Consider the following 26,893-nt stretch of genomic DNA (forward strand, 5'->3'; position numbering starts at 1 on the left):
GAAAAAAGAAAATTAAAAACAAAAACAAAACTCATTAACAACAGACATACATACAAATATTACAAACTAACATATACATACACCTAGGGTGGTATACATATCGTACATACAACCATGCATCTAACAAATGGGTGGGGAATTTTTTCTCTTTTTCATTTTCTTTCAATCTCCGGCTGTCTCCATTCTCCTCCTCTTTTCAGCTAAACATCTAGCCTCTTCTTCCTCCTCTTTGTGTTGCGTTTTCTTTTTTTTATAGTTTTGTTTTCACCACATCCGCAATCTCCTTGACCAAAATCCTGGCAGCAACATGAGGTGGTTCTGGTTTCAATACAACCTCATTATTGACCTTATAGTCGGAATAATTTAAGCGATACACCTCATGGAAACCCAATTTTTCCATAACTCTAGCCGAGTAGTGACTAGAACACAAGACATGCATCACAGGGATATTATGTTCACGCATATAATCCAATGTTCGTTCGGTAAGACGGCCAGCAATACCCAGACCACGATAATTGGTATTTACCGACAGAATCTTACCATCCAAAATGGTATTGGTGCCGGGATACAAATCGAAAACATTGAAATCACCCTCAATGAAATCCATCAGTTGGAGAATTTTCTTAAATTTAGGATGTTCACAGGCATCTGCAGAGGCCTCGGGTACCGCATCAGGGGCAGGGCGGTGCATAAGGGCATTAAGGAACACACCAATTATTTCACCATTCTTAGCCACAGCCTTGAAGGAGCAGCCGTCCTTGATGCATTTCAGGGAGTATTCCTCGAGCTCCTTGCATTCGCCCAAGTTAAGGTAGGTGTTAAGGGGTTCATCCTGTAAATAAAAAGAAAACAATAAAAATTACTAAAGAATTTACACTATTCCAACAAAATTCTAATTTTAAACAACTTTCAATAAATCATTGTCGCAAAAAGGATATGCTGACAACTAAATGTCGTTAAGACATTCAGAATCGTTTTGTTGTTGTTCTACTATTAATTTACAATGTTCCGCCTTACAATTAGAGCAATTAATTCCAATTGCCATATTGGTTTATTTATAAACTCAATTCACTATTTATGTTTTCAATCCGCTCATAAATAAGTAGCCAATTTATTACCACATAAAGTGTGAAAATAAATATTTATCCGTTCGGAAAAAAATAAACGTTTAAGAATCGTTTAAAATAGCAGCAGCATTCTCGCGATACGATTAGAGGTAGGTAGTCGAGTAGTTGTGAATCCATTAGTGATCGATGCTGACTTAGTTAAAGACCAATACCAGCAATTAAAGAGCAAGTTAATTACAATCAGGGTTGGAAAATTACAATGTGCTCAACATTCATAAATTCAGAATATAAGACTTAAATCTTTTTTCTTTTTAAATATTTGTATTCATTAAAAATGCGTGAATTTTCAAAAAATTATTTCTGAAGGGAGGATTTTAAAAGTTTTTTGAAGGGTTATTAAGGATATATGCGTGTATTTTTTAAAGTACTATACGAACTATACGCGTAGATTTGTAAGGAATATTTTTAAGGACTATACCAATAATAAGTTTGAAAAAATAACCGAATAAAAAGCGCGGAATTTTTTTAATAATATTTTTGAAATATATTTTTTATTTGTCGTATAAACGTAGACTTTGTAAACAATATTTTTTGAAGGTCTCTCTGAACTACAGGCGAGGAATTTTGAAGGATTATCCGATTTTTATACCCTACACGACTATGTTGTCAGGGTATTATAGCTTTGTGCAGCCCCAAAAGTTTGTAACGCCACGAAATATTGGTCCTAGACCCACCTTTAAGTATACCGATCGACATATCCCGACTAGCTGAGTCGATCAAGACATGTGTGTCCGTCCGTCTGACCATTATAATTTGTAAACACGATACAGGCCACAGTTATGGACCAATCTTCACGAAATTTTGCATGTAGGATGGGTTCTGGCCAATGAAGACCCCTATTGTTTTTGATAAAGATCGGTTAATATTTAGGGGATGAAATGGACCAAATACTAAATTTTTGTCAGTTTTTCTGGTCGATCAAGAGGTCGCAGTTATGGTCCGAACATCGTGATATTTTACATGGATCGGACCTAAGAATAAGCATGCCTGTTTTGATAAAGATCGGTCAATATTTAGCGGGTCAAATGGACCCTGACTTTTGTGTGAAAAATTACAAAATTTTTATTCTGGGGCGTATATACTTGCTCCTGAAGGACATATACTCGAGATATTGATAGTATGTCCAAGATGAGTTGTTAACCTTCAAATTGATACCAATTATATGGCTGTATGTACTCCGATGCGGGAGTTATACGCAATTAAGTAAAGGTGAATATGTGCATATTATTACTATTACTCCATTGGGGGACGGAAATGTCGCGCTGATGGTCAAGGACGACGCTTATAGTTTTCGGTGATGTTGAGATTTCATTCAGGGGGTGCAATGAACCGAAAACTTTAATTTTGTCAGATTTTCTAGTAGCTCTAGAGGCAATTATTATATACAGAACATCATATATTTTACAAGGTGAAGGGGATCTGACCAAATATTTAGAGCAGCTGTTTAGATGATGATCGGTCAATTTTCCGAGGGTCAAATCAACCAAAACCTAAAGTGACCATTTTTTTGGAAAATATAGAATATAGAACCGCCGAAAGTGTGATTTTCGTGGTAGTTGTGTAGGGTATCATATGGTCGGCCCCGTCCGACTATACTGCTCCGCTCACTGGTTTAATAAGAATTCTTGAAGAATTTTTATTTAAAGACTATCGGAGTTATTGGCGTGGGTTTTATAAATAATATTTTTTAAAGGATTATCCGAGCTAGAAGTGTGGATTTTTTAAAGGATTATCCGACATAGATACGAAGATTTTTAAAGAATAATTTTTGAAGGTTTATTTTTTTGTGTTTTAAAGGATTATCCGAGCTAGAAGCGTTAATTGTTTAAAGGATTATACGACATAAAAAGTAGACTTTTTAAATAAAAATTTTTAAGGTTTATTCGAGGTATAGACATGGATTTTTATATAATAGCTCGAATAGTCCTTAAAAAATATTCTTTAAAAATCCATGTCTATACCTCGAATAAACCTTAAAAAAATTTTTCGTGGATTTTTAAAGAATATTTTTTAAATTATTATCCGAGCGTGGATTTTTTAAGGAATTTTTTTAAAGGATTATTTGAGCTGGGAGCTTGGACTTTCAATGAATATTTTTAAAGGATTATCTGAGTGTGGATTTTTTGGGAATATTTTTAAAGGATTTTCCGAGTGTGAATTTGTTGCATGATTATTCTAGTTATAAGCGTGGACTATAAAGATTTTTTGATGGTTAGCTAGACATGAGGCCTAGATTTTTAGAAGTTCCATAGGCTGGGGGTAAATATCTGTCGGCAACACCGACTGACACTTTTTTACTTGTTTTATGGAAATTTATTTCTGAGGTTAATTTTTTTTTAATTTTTAAGGATACTCAGATCTTTTAGGATTTAAATTTTTATTTTGAAGAACACTCGGGACTGAGGCGTAGATTTTTAACGCAAGTTTTAAGGATACTCTTTGGCGTAGATTTTTAAAATTAGCTTGAGGTATATTCTGGTCTCAGGTGTAGATTTCTAATTTTTTATGCTTAGCTCTGAGTTTTAGATTTTTAAAGTTTTTTTTAAGTATACTCTGGTCTGAGGAATAGATTTTCTTAACTTTTTTAAAGGATACTCACGTAGATTATTAAGTAGTTTTGAAGATAATTTTGAAGGATACTCAAGTTTTTGGCATATATTTTTTAAATTTGTTTAAGAGGCGTATATTTCTAAAAAAAGATCAGAGGCGTAAATTTTTAAGATAATTAGCACTTCAAAATTTTCGGTATGTTCAAGGTCCATGCCAATCCTAAATGAATGTAGTTTGGTATTTCATTTTCCCCTGAAGCTCCGATCAATTTTAGATATAATAACTCATGTTGAAGTTTATAAAAAGTTCGGGAGGCATTAACGACACTTTTATTTGTTTATATTAAACAACACTTAAATTGGTATAATTATCCTTGAAAATATTCCAAAAATGTCCAATCTTGTTGGCCAAATAGCTATTTTATGAATATTATCTGAAAGTCCATTGTTGTTTTAAAGCTTAAGTTTTGAAGACATTTTTCGATAGGCCATATAACATTAAAGAGTACATTGTTTGAGAATCCTTTGGAGGAACCATACGCATTTAAAGTGTGGATTGCTTAAAATTATTTTTTAGGATAGTCGGAGCTTTAAAATCTGAATATTTCAGGAATATTTGTTGAAGGACCATAAAAATCTCTCTCTTTGGTCCATTATATTATAAAAAATTGTAGTTGATCTAAAAATATTCATCCTTAATCTTAGCTAATTGATTGAATTAAATTTTTATTTTTTTTTAATTTCCACCTTTGCAATTCACCATCTCTGCTGAAAATAGAGCAGTCAAATGTGATAAATGCGATAAATTACAACAAAAGTAGTTAAGTACCAAATGGAGTTTCCATATAAGCTTGGCTTACTTAATAGCTAATACTTGGTGGTCGACGTCTGTACATCTGGATCGGACGTAATTCTTTCATTCATTCATTAAATGCCAGAATACATGCTGGCTGGTTGGTTGGTTAGCTGTCGGGACAACAGCTATCACCACCATGCAGTACAGCGCCGTAATTATTTTTTTTCTCCGTTCATTTTGTAGTATTTAAGCGAACGTGCCGTGCCGATCGATGGCTTTGGTGATTAATTAAATCATGAACATTGAAATGTAATCTATTGTTTTTTCTTCATTTTTTGTTTTTGTCTAATTGAGGGTGTGTTTGTTTGTATTTTTTATTGTTGTTTGTGTTTAAGTGGATTCGGTACAATTTTTACCTCTGGCACAACACCCCCTTCACAATTCATTACAATGTGCATTTATTTTGATATTGCAATTTTTATCAAGACCCAATGTCTTAATGTCCACATCCATCCCTCCATGGTGGATTGTTGGTTTTTCCAAGCCAAAACTAAAGGTGTTTATTAGTTTAGATAAAGGAATTAAACGTGATTTATTGAAATGAATATATTTGCATGTATGGATGGATGTTTGTGCAAATTATAAATAGTTTTAATTATACAATGGATAATAGTTTTGAACCCAACCGCCCATGGTTCGTGATGTTTGCTAAAAGGCTGCACACAACGAGTTGAACTTGAAACTTTGATTTTCACGTAATCGTTGCTGCACTCACGGATGTTGGAAAGTTAGTCACTATCACTAAAACATGAGCAGCACGATTTTGTTGAAAGAAAAAAATCGAAAAACAACATGTAAAACAGGGGGTGGCAGAAATGTGTCAGGTTTTTGTGCTATCTTATCACGATCTTGACCTGTATACCTATTTACATGCATTGACATTGGTGAGGAATTTAATTAAGTAATACAATTTATCTTAGGTAAAGGGCGGTAGGAAAAAAATGGGGCGGGGGTTTTATTAAGGGATATATTGCAAGGATTGTCAAAGCTGTATGTGCAGATTTTTTTTAAAAAACATTTCAAAAACGAATATTCGACCAATTATCGTAGTTTTTGGGACTGTCAAGCATAGATCTTTTTAGGAATATTTTTGAAGGTCCATCTAGATTTTATGGTGAGGTTTTTTTAAGAGTTTTTTTTTTTTGAAAAGCCATCAGAGTTTAAAACATGGATATTTATTATAAGTAATAATAAGTAATTTAATTTTTTAATGGTCCATCAGAGCTGTAAAGCGTTTATTTTTGGACAATATTCCGAAATTACCATATCTTTAACCGTGGACTATTTAATATAACTTTTTAGAATAAACACAGCATTAAGTTCTTTATTTTCAAGACATATTTTGAAGATTTATATTAAGGATTTTTTATAAACATTTTTGAAGCACCATCAATGACTATTTAAAACATTTTTGAAGTATCACTAGAGCGTTAAAATGATGGATTTTTAGGAATGAGATGTTAAGGACCATCAGACATGTAAAGGCAAAATTTGACTTTTTTTATTTCAATACATTAACATTTGTTCATATATAAAGAACCCCACCGATTTAAGAAATTTTGCTTGTTTCATTTTTTTTTCAAAAGAAGTAAACGTATTTTTTTTAATACTTTTCAAAAGCTATAAGGGCTATTTATTATTTATTTAGAGGGGCTATTTGACCCACAACTGTGGATTTTTTAAATACAAATTTCAAGGAGACAAATAGATCCATGAGTGTGGGTTTTTAAGAAAACGGTCATCGGGACTATTAGAACAATATTTCTGGATTTTTCGATAATATTTTTACACCCTACACAACTATATTGTCAGGCTTTGTGCGACTCCAAAAGTTTGCAACGCCGTGAAATATTGGTCCTAAACCCACCTTTAAGTATACAGATCATATCATATCTCGACTAGACGAGTCGATCTAGACATGTATGTCCGTCCGTCTGTCCATTATAATTTGTAAACACGATACAGGCCACAGTTATGGGCCAATCTTCACGAAATTTTGCATGTAGGATGGGTTCTGGCCAATGAAAACCCCAATTGTTTTGGGTAAAGATATTTAGGGGATGAAATGGACCAAATACTTAATTTTTGTCCATTTTTCTAGTCGCTCCAGAGGCCGCAATTGTGAAAAATTACAAAATTTGTATTCAATGCCATATATATTTAGTCCTGAAGGATATATACCCGAGAAGTTGATAGTATATCCAAGAGGAGAGATTGACCTTTAAATTGATACCAATTATATTGTCGTAGGTACTCGGATGTGGAAGCTACACTTAAATATTTACATGTGCTTACGTATTCATATATTATTTAGTAGCGGAAATATACACCTTTTTCAAATGTTATTCAAAACATTAAAAATGTAATTCGAGAATTTCATTTGTAATTGGAGAACTCAATTTGCAATTCATAACATTTTACTTGTAATTCGAGTATGTAATTGGTAATTCACAACATTTCATTTATAATTTTAAACTTTTCATATGAAATTCAAAAAAATTATTTCGTAATTTAAAAAAATTCAATTTAATTGGTATATTTCCATTTGAAATTTGTAGAGTTTCATTTGAAATTCAAATAAATCCGTTTAAAATTCATAGTATTTAACTTGAAATTTATAACATTTCACTTGTAATTCAGAATATTTCAGTTGTAATTCGTAACAATTCATTTCAAATTCATACACATTCCTTGTGTGTTAACATTAATATTTTTCGAATATAAAATGAAATGTTATGAAAAACAAATGAAATGTTATGTATTTCAAATCAAATATTAAGAATTTCAAATTGAATTATTTAAATTTCAATAGGAATTTTATTAATATCAAGTGGAAGTTTATAAATTTCAAATGCAATACTTGGAATTGCAAATGGAATTTTATGAATTTCAAATGGAATTCTATGAATTTCGAAAGGTATTTTATTAATTACAAATGAAATTCTGGAATTACAACTGGTATGTTATGAATTACAAATTGAATTCTCGAATTGCAAATTATATGTTGTGAATTACAAATGGAATTCTCGAATTACATTTCATATGTTTTGAATAACATGTGAAAAAGGTGTAGTGCTTATCGCTTTGAAATTTTCCTTTAGGACCCAGTTATGGTCAAGGACAACGCTTATAATTTTCGGTTATGATCAGATAATAATATTTGGATGAAGTGGACCAAAAACATAATTTTTTGTGTTTTTCGAGTCGATCTATAGGCCACAATTGAAAGCCGAACATCACAACACAACCCATAGTGAATGGAATCTGGACAAGTAATTAGAAGGGCTGTACTGAATATTAGTAATATTTGTTGACCTCTAGTCAGTCAAGAGGGTGCAACTATCGCGAAATATTGACCAAGAATCAGAATATAGAACCACACAAAGATAGATTTCCTTGGAAGTTGTGTAAAGTATCAAATGGTCGGCCCCGTCCGACTATACTGCTCCGCTAACTGTTTTTTTTTTTTAATTATTTAATAATATTATTATTAGACTAATAAGTATGGTTATTAAAAAAAAATCGACGAAACTTGTTCGTGGAAGAAGCTCTTCGAAGTAAATGGTCGTCTGCTTATTAAGGAAAACTATTCAACTATGCACCTTGTCATTATGAGCTCTTATAAGAGCTACACATTAGCGCATTTTTGGTCGGCCAAAACGTTTTTGGCGGTGCATATTTTGTGAATAAATCTTTGAACTATAAACTCAGAATATTTTAAAGAACTCTACGAACAATGTATAAGTGTGGATTAAAAAAATATTTTATTTTATGATTTATAAGCGTAGATTTTCTAAATAATATTTTTAAGGACTATCCGATCCACATGGGAGGATTTTCCAAATAAGACTATCCGAGTTCTAAAAATATTTTTTCTGTTCTATCTGGACTATATTTTTCTGGACTTAAATCTCAAGCGTTATTTTTTTAAACATGTTTGAAGAATTAAATTAAAAAAAATAGCTTCAAGGTCCACCCAAGCTTAAGTATAGATTTTTAATAAATCTTGTTGAAAGAATTGATTTTTGGGACACGTTTATCAGAATTAATTGGTCATTTGCGGTTGAGTATATGTGGGTTAAGAAAAACATTTATATGCGTGGACTTTCTAAATAAAATTTTTTGAAGACTATCCGATGCACAGGGGATGATTTTTTGAATACAATTTTTAAGGACTATCCTATCTATAAGTTTAGATTTAGATCGATACGTTTTTATATCAAAATATATATTTCAAAAACTAAATAAAAAATACCACCATAGGAAAACAATTGTTACATTCTTTTCTCCATATATGAAGTAGCAATTATAAAAAAAAAAAAAACAGAAAACAATAAAAAACGTGCGCCACACCACGGCTCATACACACACACTTGTCCCGTCAACATTTAGGAACTGAACTTAGACATTTTATTATTACATATTGTTATTACAACAATTTAGTTGTTGCTCAGATATTATCTTTGATTATTTATGGCTTAATATGTCGAATAAAAAATCGATACGTAAGCAATTGTTTTTTGCTGTTTTTATTTTTTTTAAATTTTATTCAAAAGTCATTAAAAATGCACCGAAATTCACATTGTATCGAATGGAAAGGCACGTTTTAAGGAAATCGGAAATTGTTTCACGAATTATTTGGCAAACAATGAGGAATTATTATTATTGTGAGAATTGTTATTGTATGCAAATTCGCAGTGGATTTTATTTTCGGATTTTTTTTTTCAGAATAAAAGTGAAATTTTTGTAATTTGAATTTAATATTTATGCAGATGGTTTTTTTTAATTATCTGGAGAATTTTTATTTCATTAATATTGAATGAAATTTTCCACATATATAATTTTTTTGGCAAATCATTTGGAAATTGTTTCACGAATTTGTTGGCATACAATGACGAATTATTATTGCAATAATTGTTATTGTATAGAAATTGAATTTTATTTTGGGATTATTTTTTTTCAGAATAAAAGTGAAATTTTTGTAATTTGAATTTTAAATTTATACTGATGTTTTAAAGAGTTTTTTTTTAATTTTTTTGAGAATTTCTTCTTTATTGAATTTTCTAAGAGAATTAATTATTCAAACAAACAAAAACTACGATGTTAAGAATAAACAACAACAACCATAATATTGAATAAATAATAACAGAATTCATTAATAAATAACGATAATAAATAGTGTATGCAAAACAGTTATAAAAAACATATTAGCGTATTTTTTATTAACACCTTAACGATTATATGACAATTATTTTATACAAATATTTATTGTTTGCCATAAATATTACATTTTGCATATATTAAAAAAATCAACAGGCTCAATAAAAGTTGCAGGAAAATTACGCATTAATATGTAAAAATACAAAATATGAATATTCTAATATGAGGGAGGGGTACCTATGCATTGAAATTTGTAAGCCAATATATTGGGGCGGATAAATAATATTAATGTAATAGCTTATTGCGTTTTACTAAATGGGATGGGCTACTTAAGCATGTGACCTACAATTTTGAATTTGTTAAGAATATTATTCATAGGCTTGATATATCTAAAAGTGTGATGTCTTTTAATAATATTTGTTTTCAAAGACATATAATTCGGACTATAATTACCTTTTGAGAATATTTTGGTTCGAAAGACTATCCGAGCTTTAAAGGTGGATTTTTAAAACTATTTTATGAAAGACAATACGTAGATTTTTCAAAACTATTTATTAAAAGAATATCCGAGCTTTAAACCTGGAAATATATTTCGAATGACTATTCGAGATTTAAGAATAAAGTGTTTTACAATATTTTTATACCCTTCACCACATGTCTTTGTGCATATGTTTGTAACAGGCAAAAAGAAACGAGTTAGACACATGGTTTCTTTTGAGAATATGCATATAATCACTTTCTCAGTCGATTTATGCATGCCCGTCTGTCGGTCCATGTTAAATTGTAAATAAAGTACAGGTCGCATTTTTGATCCGAATTGGATCAAATTTGGCATAGGTCACTTATTTGGCCCATGGACGAACCCTATTGAAATTGGGAAAAATCTGTTCAGATTTAGATATAGCTCCCATTGATTTTATGTAAATGGTGTACCAAAGTCCCATATATCTCTCGATTTGCACGAAATTTGGCATAGCGTACTGAATTAGGTCTAGAATGATGTGTGTTAAGTTTCCTGAACATCGGTCCAGATGTAGATATAGCTCCATATATAGTTTCGTCCGATTTAATTTAGTATTATTCTTGTGAATGGTCCTTCAAAAATTCGACGTCTGTTAGTCATGTAGTCGGCCCCGTCCGACTTTGCTACTTTCCTTATTGATTTAAAAATATACGTGTGGATTTTTTTAAAATATTTTTAAAGACTATCCATAAGCGAAGATTTTTATACCCTACTCAACTATGTTGTCAGGGTATTATAGCTTTGTGCAGCCCCAAGAGTTTGTAACGCCGCGAAATATTGGTCCTAGACCCACCTTTAAATATACCGATCGTCATATCTTGACTAGCTGAGTCGATCTAGACATGTGTGTCCGTCCGTCTGTACATTATATTTTGTAAACACGATACAGGCCACAGTCATGGACCAATCTTTTGGCCAATGAAGACCCCTATTGTTTTTGGGCATATTATGGACCAAATGGTTAATTTTTGACTGATTTTCTGGTCTCTTCAGAGGCCACAATTATCGCCCAAACATAGCGAAATTTTACATGGAGAAGGGGATCAGGCCAAAGAATAAACATGACTGTTTTCATAAATATCGGTCAATATTTAGCGGGTTAAATGGACCCTGACTTTTGTGTGAAAAATTACCAATTTTGAATTCTATGGCGAATATATTTACTCCTAAGGACATAGACCAGAGATGTTGATAGTATATCCAAGAGGCGTGGTTGACCTTTAAACAGATACCAATTATATGGTTATATGTTCTCGGATGTGGGAGTCTATGATATTGTGTTATGATATTGTTTAGTACTACTATTACCCCACTAGAGGGCGGAAATTTCGCGCTGATCTCTTTGAAATTTTACATAAAGTTCCGGTTATGGCCAATGACAATTCCTACATTTTTCGGTGATTTTGAGATGATGCTTAGGATGCAATAAACCGAAATCTTTATTTTTCTTAGAACGTAGAGCTGTTGACCTATAATCGGTCAAGAGAGTGCAAATATCTTGCCCAGGTTCTGAGTATAGAACCACAAAAATTAAAGGTTGGTAGAAGTTGTGTAGGGTTTCATATGGTCGGCCCCGTCCGAATATACTTCTCCGCTCACTGGCTTAAAACATATTTTTATGGACTAACAATAAACGAAGATCTTTTTAATAATATTTTTAAGGACTATCCATAAGCGTGGATTTTTAAAAAAAATCGTGCCGCCCATATTCGGTATTTTTCAATTGAAGTAGCTGTCACTTTGCACTGTAGTACAGTGTATTATGCCTTTGTGCATATGTTTGCAACAGGCAAAAGGAATCGAAATATACCCATGGTTCCTTTTGAGAATATATATAGAATCACCTTCGATTTACGCATGTCCGTCCGTCCGTCCTTGCATTTTTGTGAACAAAGTACAGGTCGCATTTATTATCCGATTTGGATGAAATTTGGAGAAAATCGGTTCAGATTTATATATAGCTCCCATATATAGTTTCGTACAATTGTTTGTGAATAATACACCAAACTCCCAATATGTATCCGATTGTGACAAAATTTTGCACAGCGCACTGAATCAGTTCCATACTTATTAATGCGAAGTTTTGTTGAAATCGGTTCAGATTTAGATATAGCTCTGATATATAGTTTCGTCTGATTTTTTTATGAATGATACACCAAACACCCAATATTTGCCCGATTGGGACAACATTTTGCACAGAGTTATGAATTATGTCCAGACTGATGTCTGCTAATTTTTGTTAAAATGGGTTCAGATTTACATATAGCTACCATATATAATTTCGTCCGGTTTTTTATGAATTATGCACCAAACTCCCAATAAATGTCCGTGCAAAATTTTGCACAGCGCACTGAATCAGGTATATACTTATGTATGCGAATATTTGTTAAAATCGGTTCAGATTTACATATAGCTCCCATATATATTTTCATCCGATTGGGACAAAATTCTGCACAGAGTAATGAATTATTGATTTTAGAATGGTATGTGTATAGGGGTTTTTTTCAATTGGTTCAAATATCTATCTACATAGCACATTTAATTTCGTCCGATTCCATCCCAATGGTCCCCCAAAGATTCTATGTCTGTTCTATCTACAGGATATTATAGATATTAACATCTCTTATATGTAGCCAAAGTGGTGAAGGGTATCATATAGTCCGACTTTTGAACTTTCCTTACTGGTTTAATATATGTTTTCACACCTTCATATTTTGGATATTCCATTTTCAACTGAAATGTCGTCGAATTTTTCGATCTAGATATCTGCAATATGGTATTTAATTTTCTCAAAAAAAGAATTCGGCCTTCATGCTGGGATTTTAAACATAATTTTTGAATAAATATGCAATATATATTAGTGGTATAACTTTTTTATGAACAATTCAACATAACCATAAATTAAATAAAAAATTTGTTTTTTGGGGATAGTATTTTTCCATTATTTTTAAAGAAGAATTTGTGAAGAATATTTCAAAATATTGAAATGTTAGTTAGAATAAATTATGATACGATTGGTTTTTGATTTCTTATTTTACTGGTTTCAGCTACTGGATTTAATATCAGAATTCGCCATAAATAAATGCACAAAATAATATAAATACATATGATTATATGAATCCAATATGACTTAAATGGATTCAACATATGGAATTTTATGTATTCTAAAATTAACTTCCGATAAATTTATTTTGCATTGCGAAATTCTTAAAAGTTGTGGAATATTTTTTTATTATTTGATTCAAATGTGTGAATGAAGTGTGGAATAACTCGTAATGATTTGAATCAATCAATTTTTTAATGGCAATGCGAAATAATTTTTTTGAAATAAAATGTCAGGTTATTCATCCTAAAGGGAAGTAACTCAAAACATATGGGTGTTTATATTGCTTAACCCTCATGTGAACAAAATCATCTTCAAATGGTCCACGTTAAAAGCAGTTTTACTCAAATGGTCGTCATGAGATCTGCTGAACATTTTCAACGATAAGTTTTATTTTATTATTCAGCTTTTACAATTAAAAAAAAAACAGTTTAATGAGTAGGCATTTGAAGACACCCTCAAGCAGTAATGAAAGGGTTAATAAAAAAGTAATTAATATATTTTCTTTAATTTATCACTTTGACTCTCTAATGAAAAAACACGTTTTACGGTTTGTTTTTTTTTTTCAGCAAAGCCGGTATACAGATTTGATAAAAGTTTTGTTTATGGTATATTCCAAAATAATAAAAATAAAGTCATTAATATTCAAAAAATTAGCATATGTATAGAAATTCCCGTACTCCACTTAATCATCATTGTCATTTACATTTACATTCCCTCCCAACTGGCTACCATCCAAATTCACCAGCGACACGTACGTGTGCCAATTACCAAAAACAAAACAAAATCGAATAACATCAGAATTCGCACCTGTTTTCCTATCAACGGCTGAAGATCCACGCGTTTATTTTTTCGTAAACCCCGACATCGCCACTTCGATCGTGTGTGTTTCTTTGTGTGTCTGGTATTTGCCGGTTGGTATGGTGCTTGGTTTTGGTTTGGTTTTTTTTTTTGTGTTTTTAATTTCAGGCATTATTAACGAAAGCAAATAATTAGCATTTATTTTTGGTGCGAATTTGTTTATGCTATGCTTGCGCACTTCTTTCTGTCCGATTCTATAAACAAACATTCAATTTCAATTCAAACAATAAAAATCAAAATATTTACACTCAAAATAATTGCAAAAGACGTACACATCCATGCCGTTGCGCACCGCATCGCACACAAAGGCAATTACAGTAGACAAAAAAATAACAAACTGGGTAATTATTCATAATAAGTGTACGCGTAAACCGGTGGACACTGAGAGAAATTGAAAGGGGGTTTTCAATAGAAACAGATTTTCAATAAAAATATAGAAAAATATTTACCGATACTGTCTCAAGATAATTCACACGTTATTATGTAAAACCATATGTTAACCAGTAAGGAAAGTAGTAAAGTCGGACGGGGCCGACTATATGATATCCTTGGTGAGTCAATTACTTAAAATCAATCTATAATATAAGAAAGCTATATCTAAATCTGGACCAATTTTCACGAAACTTTTCAGACATTATTATAGGCCCAATTCAGTACGTTGTGCCAAATTTCGTGCAAATCGAAAGATATATAGGGACTTTGGTGCACCATTTACATGAAATCGGACGAAACTATATATGGGAGCTATATCTAAATCTGGACCGATTTTCACGAAATTTGGCGGATATTATTCTATTCTCAATTCAGTACGTTAAGCGAAATTTGGACTTTGGTACACCATTTACATGATTTCGGACGAAACTATATATGGGAGCTATATCTAAATCTGGACCGATTTTCACGAAATTTGGCGGACATTATTCTATTCTCAATTCAGTATGTTAAGCGAAATTTGGACTTTGGTGCACCATTTACATGAAATCGGACGAAACTATATATGGGAGCTATATCTAAATCTGGACAGATTTTCACGAAACATGGCAGACATCATTCTGGGCTCAATTCAGTGCATTATGCCAAATTTCGTGCAAATCGAGAGATATATGTGGACTTTGGTGCACCACTTACATGAAATCGGGCGAAACTATATATGGGAATAATAAATGCGAATAATAAATGCGACCTGCACTTTGTTTACAATTTAACATGGACAGACGGACGGACGGATGGACAGACGGACGGACGGATGGACAGACGGACATGCCTAAATCGACTTAGAAAGTGATTCTATGAATATTCTCAAAAGGAACCGTGGGTCTATCTCGATTCCTTTTGCCTGTTACAAACATATGCACAAAGACATAATACCCTGTACCACAGTGTGGTGAAGGGTATAAAAATATCAAACTTTCCAATGGAAATGACAGATCCTGCCATACAACACTAACCCTAAGTATGCTTTACACATGTTCTTAAAAAATCTACGACTAAAGACTTGTGTACGCCGCAAAAATATTCCATGTCCTTAAACTGGAGAACGTTCCAAAAATATTTTTAATTCATAATAACAATGTTAAGTCCTCCCGGATCGTGTATCTTCTCCCGTGGAATATCTTTAAAATTATTTTCATCGATCTTCGCAATTTGTCAGCTAGAAAGATTTTCGTCTTCGTAGAGAGTCCTGAGTACACATCAAAACTATTCATAGGAATTCCACATGATTCAGTCCGTGAATTATACTCCCTCATGGTATAATAATATTTTATACCCTCCTCTATAAGGTGGATGTTTGGTGTTGCAAATGGGTTATATCGGTAAAGGGTTTGGTGTAGTGCTCTTATAACAGTACCCACCAATATTCGCTAAATTGACACTATTTTCGTATTTTGGGTTTAGCACATCACTTCCATTAAAACCAGTAAGAAAAATTCAAAAGTCGGGCGAGGCCCGACTATATTTTAATATCTACAATATCCTGTAGATGGGTTAGGTTAGGTATGTACGGTTGTTACAACCGTCCACTCGGAGACCATGTCCATTGTGATCATCCTTTTATATTACCTGTAAAGAAAAGAAAAAGAGATAGTAGAGGAGCAAGGAGAAATGATAGCGAAAGAAAGGTTATTTTAGCCATGTCAAATTTTTGACGAAGCCTAGGATCTGGTTTGGGTTTATTTTTGGAGAAGAAGACTAGATTATCTATTTCATATCTTCCGAAATGTTTGTGTCTTCTGCTAATCAGCGATGGACATTTACAGAGGATGTGTTCAATTGTTTTCAGTTCTTCTTCGTCCTCACATAGACGACAGTAATCCTCTCTACTGGAGTCCCACTTCGAAGTGAGAGATCTAATCTTACAGTGTTACTGTTATGATCCCCACAACGGTTTTGATCTCCCTCTTATTGAGTGTCAGCAGCGAAGACGTTCTTTTACGAGAGAATTCAGGCCAGATAGATCTTGAGATTCTGCAAGCAGGTTCTCTTAGCCATCTGTTGCCGACTACCTCACAGTAGAACGCACGGATTCTGCCAGTGAAATAGCCGATGGGAGGTCTCACAGATCTCTCAATCGGAACATTGGACGACTGTGAGCCCCCTCGAGTAAGCTCGTCGGCTATTTCATTCCCTTCAATGTCACTATGTCCTGAAACCCAACATAAACCAACTATCTGTCGTATTTCCTAAAAATCGGACTTGCAATCATGAACTGTTTTTGAGTTTATAGTTCGCGACTTCGCCGCTTTAAGGGCCGCCTGACTATCCACATATATAGTCAACGGTCCCGTAATGTCGGCATTAAGTGATTTTAATATCTCGGCCGCTTTCGTGATTGCAAGAATCTCTGCTTGGAAAACGCTACAAAGGTTGTTGAGTTTATATGAGTTATATGCTCCTAATTCCCTACAGTAAACGCCTGAGCCAGTGCCCTCCTCCATCTGGCAGAGGTGAGGAACCACTAATCCAGGATTCCCTACTAGGAAACTCAACTTTGATGTCATTAAAGTCCCTATGAGAGGGAACACAGTTTCTAATATGACTATTCCCCCTAAAGAGGTCACAACCTATTCAGCTATTTCAAGGCATCCGTTTCCCGGAGCCTTGGGGCACACCTGGCCGCCTGGAATTTAATCAGAATGACCAAAGGTTGGAGATTCAAAATTGCGTTCAAGGCTGCCTGTGGTGCACTTCTTAACGCTCCGGTGATCAGGATTGAAGCCGATCGCTGTACTAAACTCAATTTTGTCAGCCGCATCTTTTTGTTAACCCCCTGCCACCAAACAAGGCAACCATAAGTAAAAATGGGTAAGACGATCGTCGTATACAGCCAGTGTATAATTTCGGGTCTTAATCCCCAGCTCTTACCAATGGAATTCTTACATGAGTATAGAGCCAGCAGTCCTTTCTTAGAGCGAAAGGGTTAATGTCACTCCTCCCAGTGATGGCAAACGGAAACTAGGAATCTTACGTTTCCTAGTGAAGAGCAATGACAAATTGCATGTCAAACGGGCAGACTTGGATTCTTTGGTGTACCATTTGTATGAAATCGAGTAAAATTATGGATTGCTCAATCGGACAAATATTGGGAGTGGTGCATCATTAAAACAAATCGGACGAAACCATATATTGTACAAATATTGGGAGTTTGGTGCATCGAAACTATATATGGGAGCTATATCTATATCTGAACCGATTTTAATAAAACTTCGTAGACATCAGTCTGGACCTCATTCAGTACTCTGTGCAAAATTTTTGTCCCAATCGGACAAATATTGGGAGTTTGGTGTATCAATCACAAAAAATCGGACGAAACTATATATGGGAGCTATAAAGATTCCAATAGGGTTCGTCCTTGGGCCAAATAAGTGAACTGTGCCAAATTGCATCCAAATCGACTCAGAAAGTGATTCGATGCATATTCTCTAAAGGAACCATGGGTCTATCTCCATTCCTTTTGGCTGTTACAAACATATTCACAAATACATAATACCCTGTACCACAGTGGGGTGAAGGGTATAAAAATCCACGACCATATACCGAAGATTATTTCTTTAAAACCTTAGATCCATAGCCCGAAGAGTCCTTCTTTAAAAATACAGGCCTATAGCTTTGATATTCCTTCAAAAATAACACTTTAAAATTCCACGTCTATAGACCGGATAGTCGTCCAAAAAATACAGATTACAAACAAATCCAATCGTATTGCTCTAATAGTCCTTGTAAAATTTTTCATTCAAAAAATCCTCTCTTATTTTTTAAATCCAATGTTTTTCTCAATGTACTTCATTTCAGTTGCAACAATTTGTTGTAGTTGTTGTTTCCTATTTTCAAAAAACAAGAAAATACAAAGCACACCAAATACGCAACGATTGAGAAAAAAAATATTAGTATTTGAAATAATTCCAATTGGATTTTTGTTTACTTAGAGCAGCAGATTTTCGATACATACCAACCAACAAGAAATGTTAATGATTGTTTTCAACACTGTCCATTGCACAGGAAAATAGAGATTTATGAGTTTTTTTGCGGAATTCCTTTTGCATAGCTAATCAATAGAAAACATATGGCATTCAATGAAGAAATTTTCGTGTTGAAATTGTTTTGCAAAAAAATTCACAATTATTTGCATTGCATTGACGATAGAAATGTTATTGACCTCGAGATTGGGAGTGATGGAGAAAAAATAGAAAGTTCAAGGATATTATTGAATTAAAAGATTTCACGAATTTTGTTGAAGCTTATGGAAGTTTGAGATTGAACCAGAGATTGAGGTTGATGGAGACAAATGACATTTGTGAATATTGGATATTTAATAAATTGTATCAATTGCAATCTACACTTACCTTAAAGAAAAATGTTTTCAGCATATCCAAAAGTGCTTCTGAATCTTCTTCAGTCACATATTCCACGGTGTATGGGCAATCATCTGTCTTGGCCTTGGTCACAGCTGGGGTGGCGGATACATTCAATACACTGTCCATTTTCTGTGATAGTCTTGCAATTGGATATAAATCCGAAAGCTGCAAATGAAAGAGGAAGGGAAATGTTATTGATATTGGCAAATAAAATAAAATGTTTGTATTTGAATATAAAAGAAAAAAATTATTTTAACATAATTTTGATTTACATATATTTTTTACAGTAGTCATTAGCTCCTAAGCCTTCCTTAAAGATAGCCTCTGTAAAATATCCTTGAAAAATCTACGCCTTTAGCTCGGATAGTCCCAAAAAATATTCCTTTAAAATTGCTGCGCAATCCTTCATCGAAAATATTTTATTAGTCCTTTAAAAAATATTCTTTAAAAATCAACGCCTGTAGGTCAAATAGTCCTTTAAAAATATTCTTTAAAAATCCACGTCTGTAGGTCGAATAGTCCTTTAAAAAAATATTCTTTAAAAATCCACGCCTGTAGGTCGAATAGTCCTTTAAAAAAATATTCTTTAAAAATCCACGCCTGTAGGTCGAATAGTCCTTTAAAAAAATATTCTTTAAAAATCCACGCCTGTAGGTCGAATAGTCCTTTAAAAAACTATTCGACTTAGTCCTTTAAAAAATATATTTTAAAAATCCACGCCTGTAGGTCGAATAGTCCTTTAAAAAATATATTTTAAAAATCCACGCCTATAGGTCGAATAGTCCTTTAAAAAACTATTCGACCTAGTCCTTTAAAAAATATATTTTAAAAATCCACGCCTATAGGTCGAATAGTCCTTTAAAAAATATTCTTTAAAAATCCACGCCTATAGGTCGAATAGTCCTTTAAAAAATATGTTTTAAAAATCCACGCCTATAGGTCGAATAGTCCTTTAAAAACTATTCTTTAAAAATCCATGCCTATAAAAAAAAATATTTTAAAAATCCACGCCTATAGGTATTCTTTAAAAATCCACGCCTATAGGTCGAATAGTCCTTTAAAAAATATTCTTTAAAAATCCACGCCTATAGGTCGAATAGTCCTTTAAAAAATATTCTTTAAAAATCCACGCCTATAGGTCGAATAGTCCTTTAAAAATATTCTTTAAAAATTACTCATCAGAATTCGAAAGAAAAATCCCGTCCATTTTATCGCATTTGAAATAAAAATCTTAAAATAAAATCGTTTTTCTGTTTTCTCAAAAAAATGTGTCATTCCGCCGATGCTTAATATTTGTCACATTCACATGATCCAAAAAATCCCGCAGACACATGTTCACATGTTCGCCGGCGTCTAATGTGGAAGTGTCCATAAATGACATTCTAAAGTGTATTATTAATGATGCAAAGATCGTGAATTGTTGTCATACTCACAATTCACCCTAGAGAAAATACAAAAAAAAACATTAAATTTTTTAAGAAAGTGTAGCCAATCGTCTTGGCTGCCGACAGACAGATAGACCGGTCGGTCGAATGTTCATTGGCCATTGGTGCATATTAGCAGTAAAATGTGACAAAGCAAAAAAATCATAGTGCAGTTAAATGAATTTCCACGAGAAGACTACAAATTGTTTATTTCTTGTAAACCTGCTGTTTGCTTGTGAGACGTATGAACATGACACATCGGCGAATACGCAAAATAATTTTCCTTCCTGTATGCTACAGTAAATTATTGTTTTTAGAAAAGCCTATTGAAAACTTTTATAGAAATTATAGCTGAAAATTTAGCAATACAAAAAATGCAGATAATTTTGAAAAAATTTTAAAGTATTTAAAATTTGAGAGAAGTCAACGTACATAAATAATTTTGAAATGGATGCATAGTCCTTATATCCAGGGTCTACTGTTTATAATTATAGAATATTCACATTGCACAAATGGCAATGTTATGCTCCATAAATTAATACATTGTATTTCGCAGAAATAAATCGTAAGTCATCTAATGTTGCATGCACATTGATGCGTATTATATGCAGCGACTGTGCACAAACGTGTTTACGCATATACAATAAATATTTATTACCATATGAGTAAACATCCAAAAATTTAAAGGATGGAAAACGTACATATATGGAAGTTATTAACAAAAATATTTATGGTTTGTGTACATGGAAAAATCGATTTTTTTTCAATTTTCATTTTATGCTTATATAAATAAAATAAAACACTTTTTGTCCGGGTCGTAATTATACAGAATTTTTTTAGAAATATCAAATTAAAATAATGAAAAATTTTTACAAACAGGTCTCTTGTGAAGACCGTTGTTGACTTTTATTTGAATTTATAGGCGTTACCATTATAGGGGGAATAAATGTCAAACAGTGAACAAAATATTAAACTTTATATTATTAATATAGGTCAATTAATGATGATTTTTATGGAAGAACTGTCATTGTAAAATAAATGCATATTGAAAATCCACATTTATCATTCGGATAGTCCTCCAAAAATTATGTATTATATATATATATATATATATATATATTGGGACAAAATTTTGCATAGAGTACTGAATTAGGTCCATACTGAAGTGTGCAAAGTTTTGTTAAAATCGGTTCAGATTTAAATATAGCTCCCATATATAGTTTCGTCCGATTTTATGTGAATGATGCACCAAACTCCCAATATTTGTTTGATTGGGACAAACTTCGGCACAGAGTACTGAATTAAGTCCAGACTGGTGTCTGCGAAGTTGTATTAAAATCGGTTCAAATTTAGATATAACTCCCATATATAGTTTCGTTCGATTTCTTCTGAATGATACACCAAACTCCTAATATTTGTCCGATTGGGATAACATTTTGTACAGACTATCGAAATAAGTACAAACTGATGTGTGCAATGTTTTGTTAAAATCGGTTCAAATATAGATATAGCTCGTCCGTTTTTTTAAGAATGATGCACCAAACTCCCAATATTTGTCCGATTGGGACAAATTCTGCACAGAGTACTTAATTAAGTCCAGACTGGTGTCTGCGAAGTTTTGTTAAAATCTGTTCAGATTTAGATATAGCTCCCATATATAGTTTCGTCCGATTTTTTGTGAATGATACACCAAACTTCCAATATTTTTCCGGTTAAGCAAAATTTTTTATTGGATTTACAAATATTGAACATTTTGGCGATTTGTGGGGCAGGTACCAGAAGGAGTGGACCAATGGTTCCCATCTTCGGACTTGATCCTGGGTTGGTAAAGGTAATAGGTTGTGCAAGGTTTGGTCCAAATCGGGCATTCCATTCGACTGATATTGGATTTACTAATATTGAAAATTTTGACCAGAAGGAGTGGACTAATGGGTCCCATCTTCGGACTTAATCTAGCCTTCGTAAGGATAATGCGTTGTGCAAAGTTTGGTTCACATCGAACCTTTAATTCGCCTGATATTGGATTTACAAATATTGAAAATGTTTACCATTTGTGGGGGAGGTACTAGAAGGAGTGGACCAATGGGTCCCATCTTCCTACTTGATTCGGACTTTGTAAAGATAATAGGTTGTAGAAGGTTTCATTAACGTCGGATATTTGACCATTTTGTGGGGTAGGTACCGGAAAGAGTGGACGAATGGTTTCCATCTTCAAACTTAGTCTAGACTTGGTAAAGGTAATGTGTTATGCAAAGTTTGGTTATTGATATTGGTATAGTAAATATTGAAAATGTTGACCCTCTGTGGGGGAGGCAACAGAAAGAGTGGACCAGTGGGTCCCATATTTAAACTTGATCTAGGCGTGATAAAGATATTAGGCTGCACAAATTTAAAATCGGATATTAAGATGTGCAAAGTTTGAATGAAATCGGTTGCTGCCTTCGAGAGCTATCGTGCGCACCAGCCAGTCAGAAGGACAACGCACGGGCGGACGGACGTGGCTAAATTGACTCCAAACGTATTTGGTCCGAAGAAACATGGGGTCTAAAACCAATATTTCTCATTAGCCTAAAGGCTGAGGGTATAACAGAGATGCTCATATGTACAATATTCTGTAGATAGAACAGGAGGGCCATTGAAATGGCATAGATCTACATAGACAAAAAAAAAAAACCCCCGCATTCTGAAATCTAAAAAAATTGCATGTCAATCGGCTTACTTTGCTCCAATTTATATAGGATTCGTCATTAGGCCATATAAGTGACTTGTATCAAATTTCATCCACATCGGATCATAGATGCTTTGTTCCCCGATATGTTTACAAAAATATGGTAAAAACAGTTTTTAAAATATGTGGTGATTAATTTTTGGACTTTTCCCCGCTAGATTTGAATTTTGGCCATTGTGCGACAATTCCCGAATTAGTTCTGAACTTTTCTTATCTTTCATAAAGACAATCGCTTATAGCGATCAATTCCTTTAACGACCCTAAAACTGATTTCGACTGTAATTATAATCAAGTCAATCATTTCATTTCCTAATTTACTTTATACTGAAGGACATAATTATTGAAGTAATATTTATAATTTTTAAAACTTGTACATTATTATTGCATTATTGTTATCTATGCATTATTTCCTATTTTTCTTAAATTCCATTAGTAACACTTTTCCAACCCTGAAATTTTGTTGTCTTATACAAATCGATTGCTGAACGACATATGTTTCCTATCGAAATCGTCATGGTCACAATGTGGACAGTGATCGACGAAAGTTTTTCTTTTCTCAGTTCCACTTGAAAATAAATGGAATAACAAATAGGCCAAAATATTTAGGCCATTTTTACACGCAACACCTATTTATTTTAATATACATTTTTCACAATTGTTTTTAAATTTATTTGCTAATTTTTTTACTCACCGTATATCGTGGTTCAATAATAATCGCATCATTTTTAGCAAATGTGCGACTATTTTGTAGCATTTGTGAGATATTTTCGATTTCCATGGTGGCGGTTATTTGTATTTTTTTTTTTTGCTTTTGGTTGGAATGAATTCACAGATAAATCTTTTTTAAGATGTTCAAATTAATTATGAACGGAATGCGTCAAATTATTGGCAATAAATGGGTGTGTTTTATTGTTGCCGACAATAGTATTATTTTGTTATTTTTATAATTCTTTGATGTTTTCCTTAATTTATTTATGTATGTTTTTCTTTTTTTTTTTTTTGCTGTGGAAACTTCTGCTTCGATGGTAAATAACAGCAATTAATTGCGAGGAGAAAAAAAACGAAAACAAAAATTAAGGTATTCAGAACAGATGGTTGTTGTTTATCTACAGCGTAACATTTTCTTTTGCTTTGCTTTCTATTATTTTTTTTTATTGTTTTTTTTTTTTTTTTGCTTTTCTCGTTTGCAAAATGTTTAGCTGTTGTTGTACACAATTTTCAATTTATTTTCCCAAGTCAAAATAGCAGCATTCACTCAACGCGACTAAATGAGGAAAACACACACACAGACAATTTTCACTCTTCACGGATCTGCTAACTTTTCTCACTGGCCGAGAAGAAAAGTCAAAAAACGACAATTTGAAAAATGGAAAAAAAATACGAAGAAAGTATCAATCGATCACGACGACAATTTGTTTATTTCACAGCTGTGTGAAATGATGTGAATGCTCGTTTGGTTCACTTGTTTTATTTTTTTGGTAGATGATGGTTGAATGATCACACTTGATTGGCTGTCCGGTTTGAGGGGTTTTGAATTAATATAATACGAAATTTTATATTTTTTATTTCTTAGCTTTTTTTAATAAAAAACAAAAAATATTTTCAATATTTATTTTGTATTATCCTTTCTAAGGACATAAATGTTCAATTTCTTTTCATCAACGATTGCATAAAAATCCGCTTTATTTATATTTTTTGAATTTCCGTTACACAGTTATATACAGAATATTGCAAGCAATCAGACTTCGTGTCTATTGTTGTCGTGTTACATTGGCTAACTGAATGATTGTCAACGGGCCGCTGGCCTGGCACTACGTTTTTATATACATTCAGCGAAATTCTGGCCGGTTTGTTTGTTGACTTTTATTATTTGTTTGGTTTTCGTTTTTTTCTTATTTTGTATTTTCTTTTCTTATTCGGGTTTCTTAAATCCCGACGTTCTCAATTGCAGCAAAAACAATGTTTTGTTATTGTTTCGTATTAAATGTTATTGTTGTTTATTCGTTTGTTGTTTACTGTGCTGATTCTGTTCTGTTACTGGCGGTTCCGTACGTTTTACCGACGAAGCAGACGATCGAATGTATTTCATTGTTTTGTATGCCTGGTTGTTTCTTCTTTGGCTTCCGGCGGGTTTTTGTTGTGCGAACGCCAAAACAGCAGCAGATTTTGCAAATGAAAGATTTTCTCGTTTATTTGGATAAACACACAGACGCTCAATGGCCGTCGTTGACGACGCTGTTAACGTTGCAGTAAGCGTCAACGTCCACAAACCGTGTTGTGTAGTGTAGTAACGCTCTACAACTTTTATTGACACATACACTGAGAAAAAATGGTCTCTATAAAGACCTGACGGTCTCTATAGAACTCAATTGGTGTCTATAAAGACCAAACGGTTTCTATAGGGCTCTTAATAACGACCTGGCGGTCTCTATAATATAACCCAATTGGTCTCTATAAAGGACCTGACGGTCTCTACACAGCCCAATTGGTCTCTATAACGAGACCTGACTGTCTCTACACATCCGAATTTATGACGTCGATTTCCCAATTGGACTGTACAGAGACCTGGCGGTCTCTATACAGCCCATTAGGTCCTTACAGAATACTGGCGGTCTCTATACAGTCCAATAGGTTTTTACAGAGACCTGGCGGTCTCTATACAGCTCATTAGGTCTTTACAGAGACCTGGCGGTCCTATACAGCCCATTAGGTCTTTACAGAGACCTGGCGGTCTCTATACAGCCCATTAGGTCTTTACAGAGACCTGGCGGTCTCTATACAGCCCATTAGGTCTTTACAGAGACCTGGCGGTCTCTACACAGCCCATTAGGTCTTTACAGAGACCTGGCGGTCTCTACACAGCCAATTAGGTCTTTACAGAGACCTGGCGGTCTCTACACAGCCCATTAGGTCTTTACAGAGACCTGGCGGTCTCTACACAGCCCATTAGGTCTTTACAGAGACCTGGCGGTCTCTACACAGACCATTAGGTCTTTACAGAGACCTGGCGGTGTCTATACAACCCATTAGGTCTTTACAGAGACCTGGCAGTCTCTATACAGCCCAATTGGTCTTTACAGAGACCTGGCGGTATCTATACAGCCCAAATGGTCTCTATAAAGACCTAACAGTCTCTATACAGCCCAATTGGTCTCTATGAAGACCTAAGGGTCTCTATACAGCCCAAATGGTATCTATAAAGACCTGGCGGTCTCTATACAGCCCAATTGGTCTCTATAAAGACCTGGCGGTCTCTAAAAAGCCAATTGGTCTCTATAAAGACCTGGCGGTCTCTAAAACGCCAATTGGTCTCTATAAAGACCTAACGGTCTCTATACAGCCCAAATGGTCTCCATAAAGACTTAAAGGTCTCTATACTGCCCAAATGGTCTCTATACAGACCTAACGGTCTCTATACAGCCCAAATGGTCTCTATAAAGACCTAAAGGTCTCTATAAAGCTCAAATGGTTTTTTTATAGCCCATCATCAATGCGTGGATTTTTTAAAGAATATTTTTTCAAAGCATATCATCAAGGCGTGAATTTTTTAAAGAATATTTTTTCAAAGCCAACCATCGAGGCGTGGATTTTTTAAAGAATATTTTTTCAAAGCCTATCATCAATGCGTGGATTTTTTAAAGAATATTTTTTCAAAGCATATCATCAAGGCGTGGATTTTTTAAAGAATATTTTTTCAAAGCCAACCATC

The 26,893-nt window shown here is 33.4% G+C and overlaps 1 protein-coding gene across 1 annotated transcript; it reads right to left on the bottom strand.

The window, feature by feature from the left end:
* Positions 1 to 250: 250 nt before the first annotated feature.
* On the bottom strand, positions 251 to 24,010 carry LOC133327020 (arylalkylamine N-acetyltransferase 1-like). Its single transcript, XM_061535614.1, has 3 exons — positions 23,876 to 24,010; positions 19,021 to 19,197; positions 251 to 832 (listed from the first exon to the last, which is right to left on the bottom strand). Exons 1-3 carry the CDS (start codon positions 23,960 to 23,962, stop codon positions 251 to 253), a joined length of 846 nt encoding a protein of 281 aa, XP_061391598.1. The 5' UTR covers positions 23,963 to 24,010.
* Positions 24,011 to 26,893: the final 2,883 nt, after the last annotated feature.

The sequence above is a fragment of the Musca vetustissima genome, unplaced genomic scaffold (assembly GCF_032173495.1).
Source record: "Musca vetustissima isolate MV318-11 ecotype Yass unplaced genomic scaffold, APGP_CSIRO_Mvet_v1 utg13279, whole genome shotgun sequence".
Lineage (NCBI taxonomy): Eukaryota > Metazoa > Arthropoda > Insecta > Diptera > Muscidae > Musca > Musca vetustissima.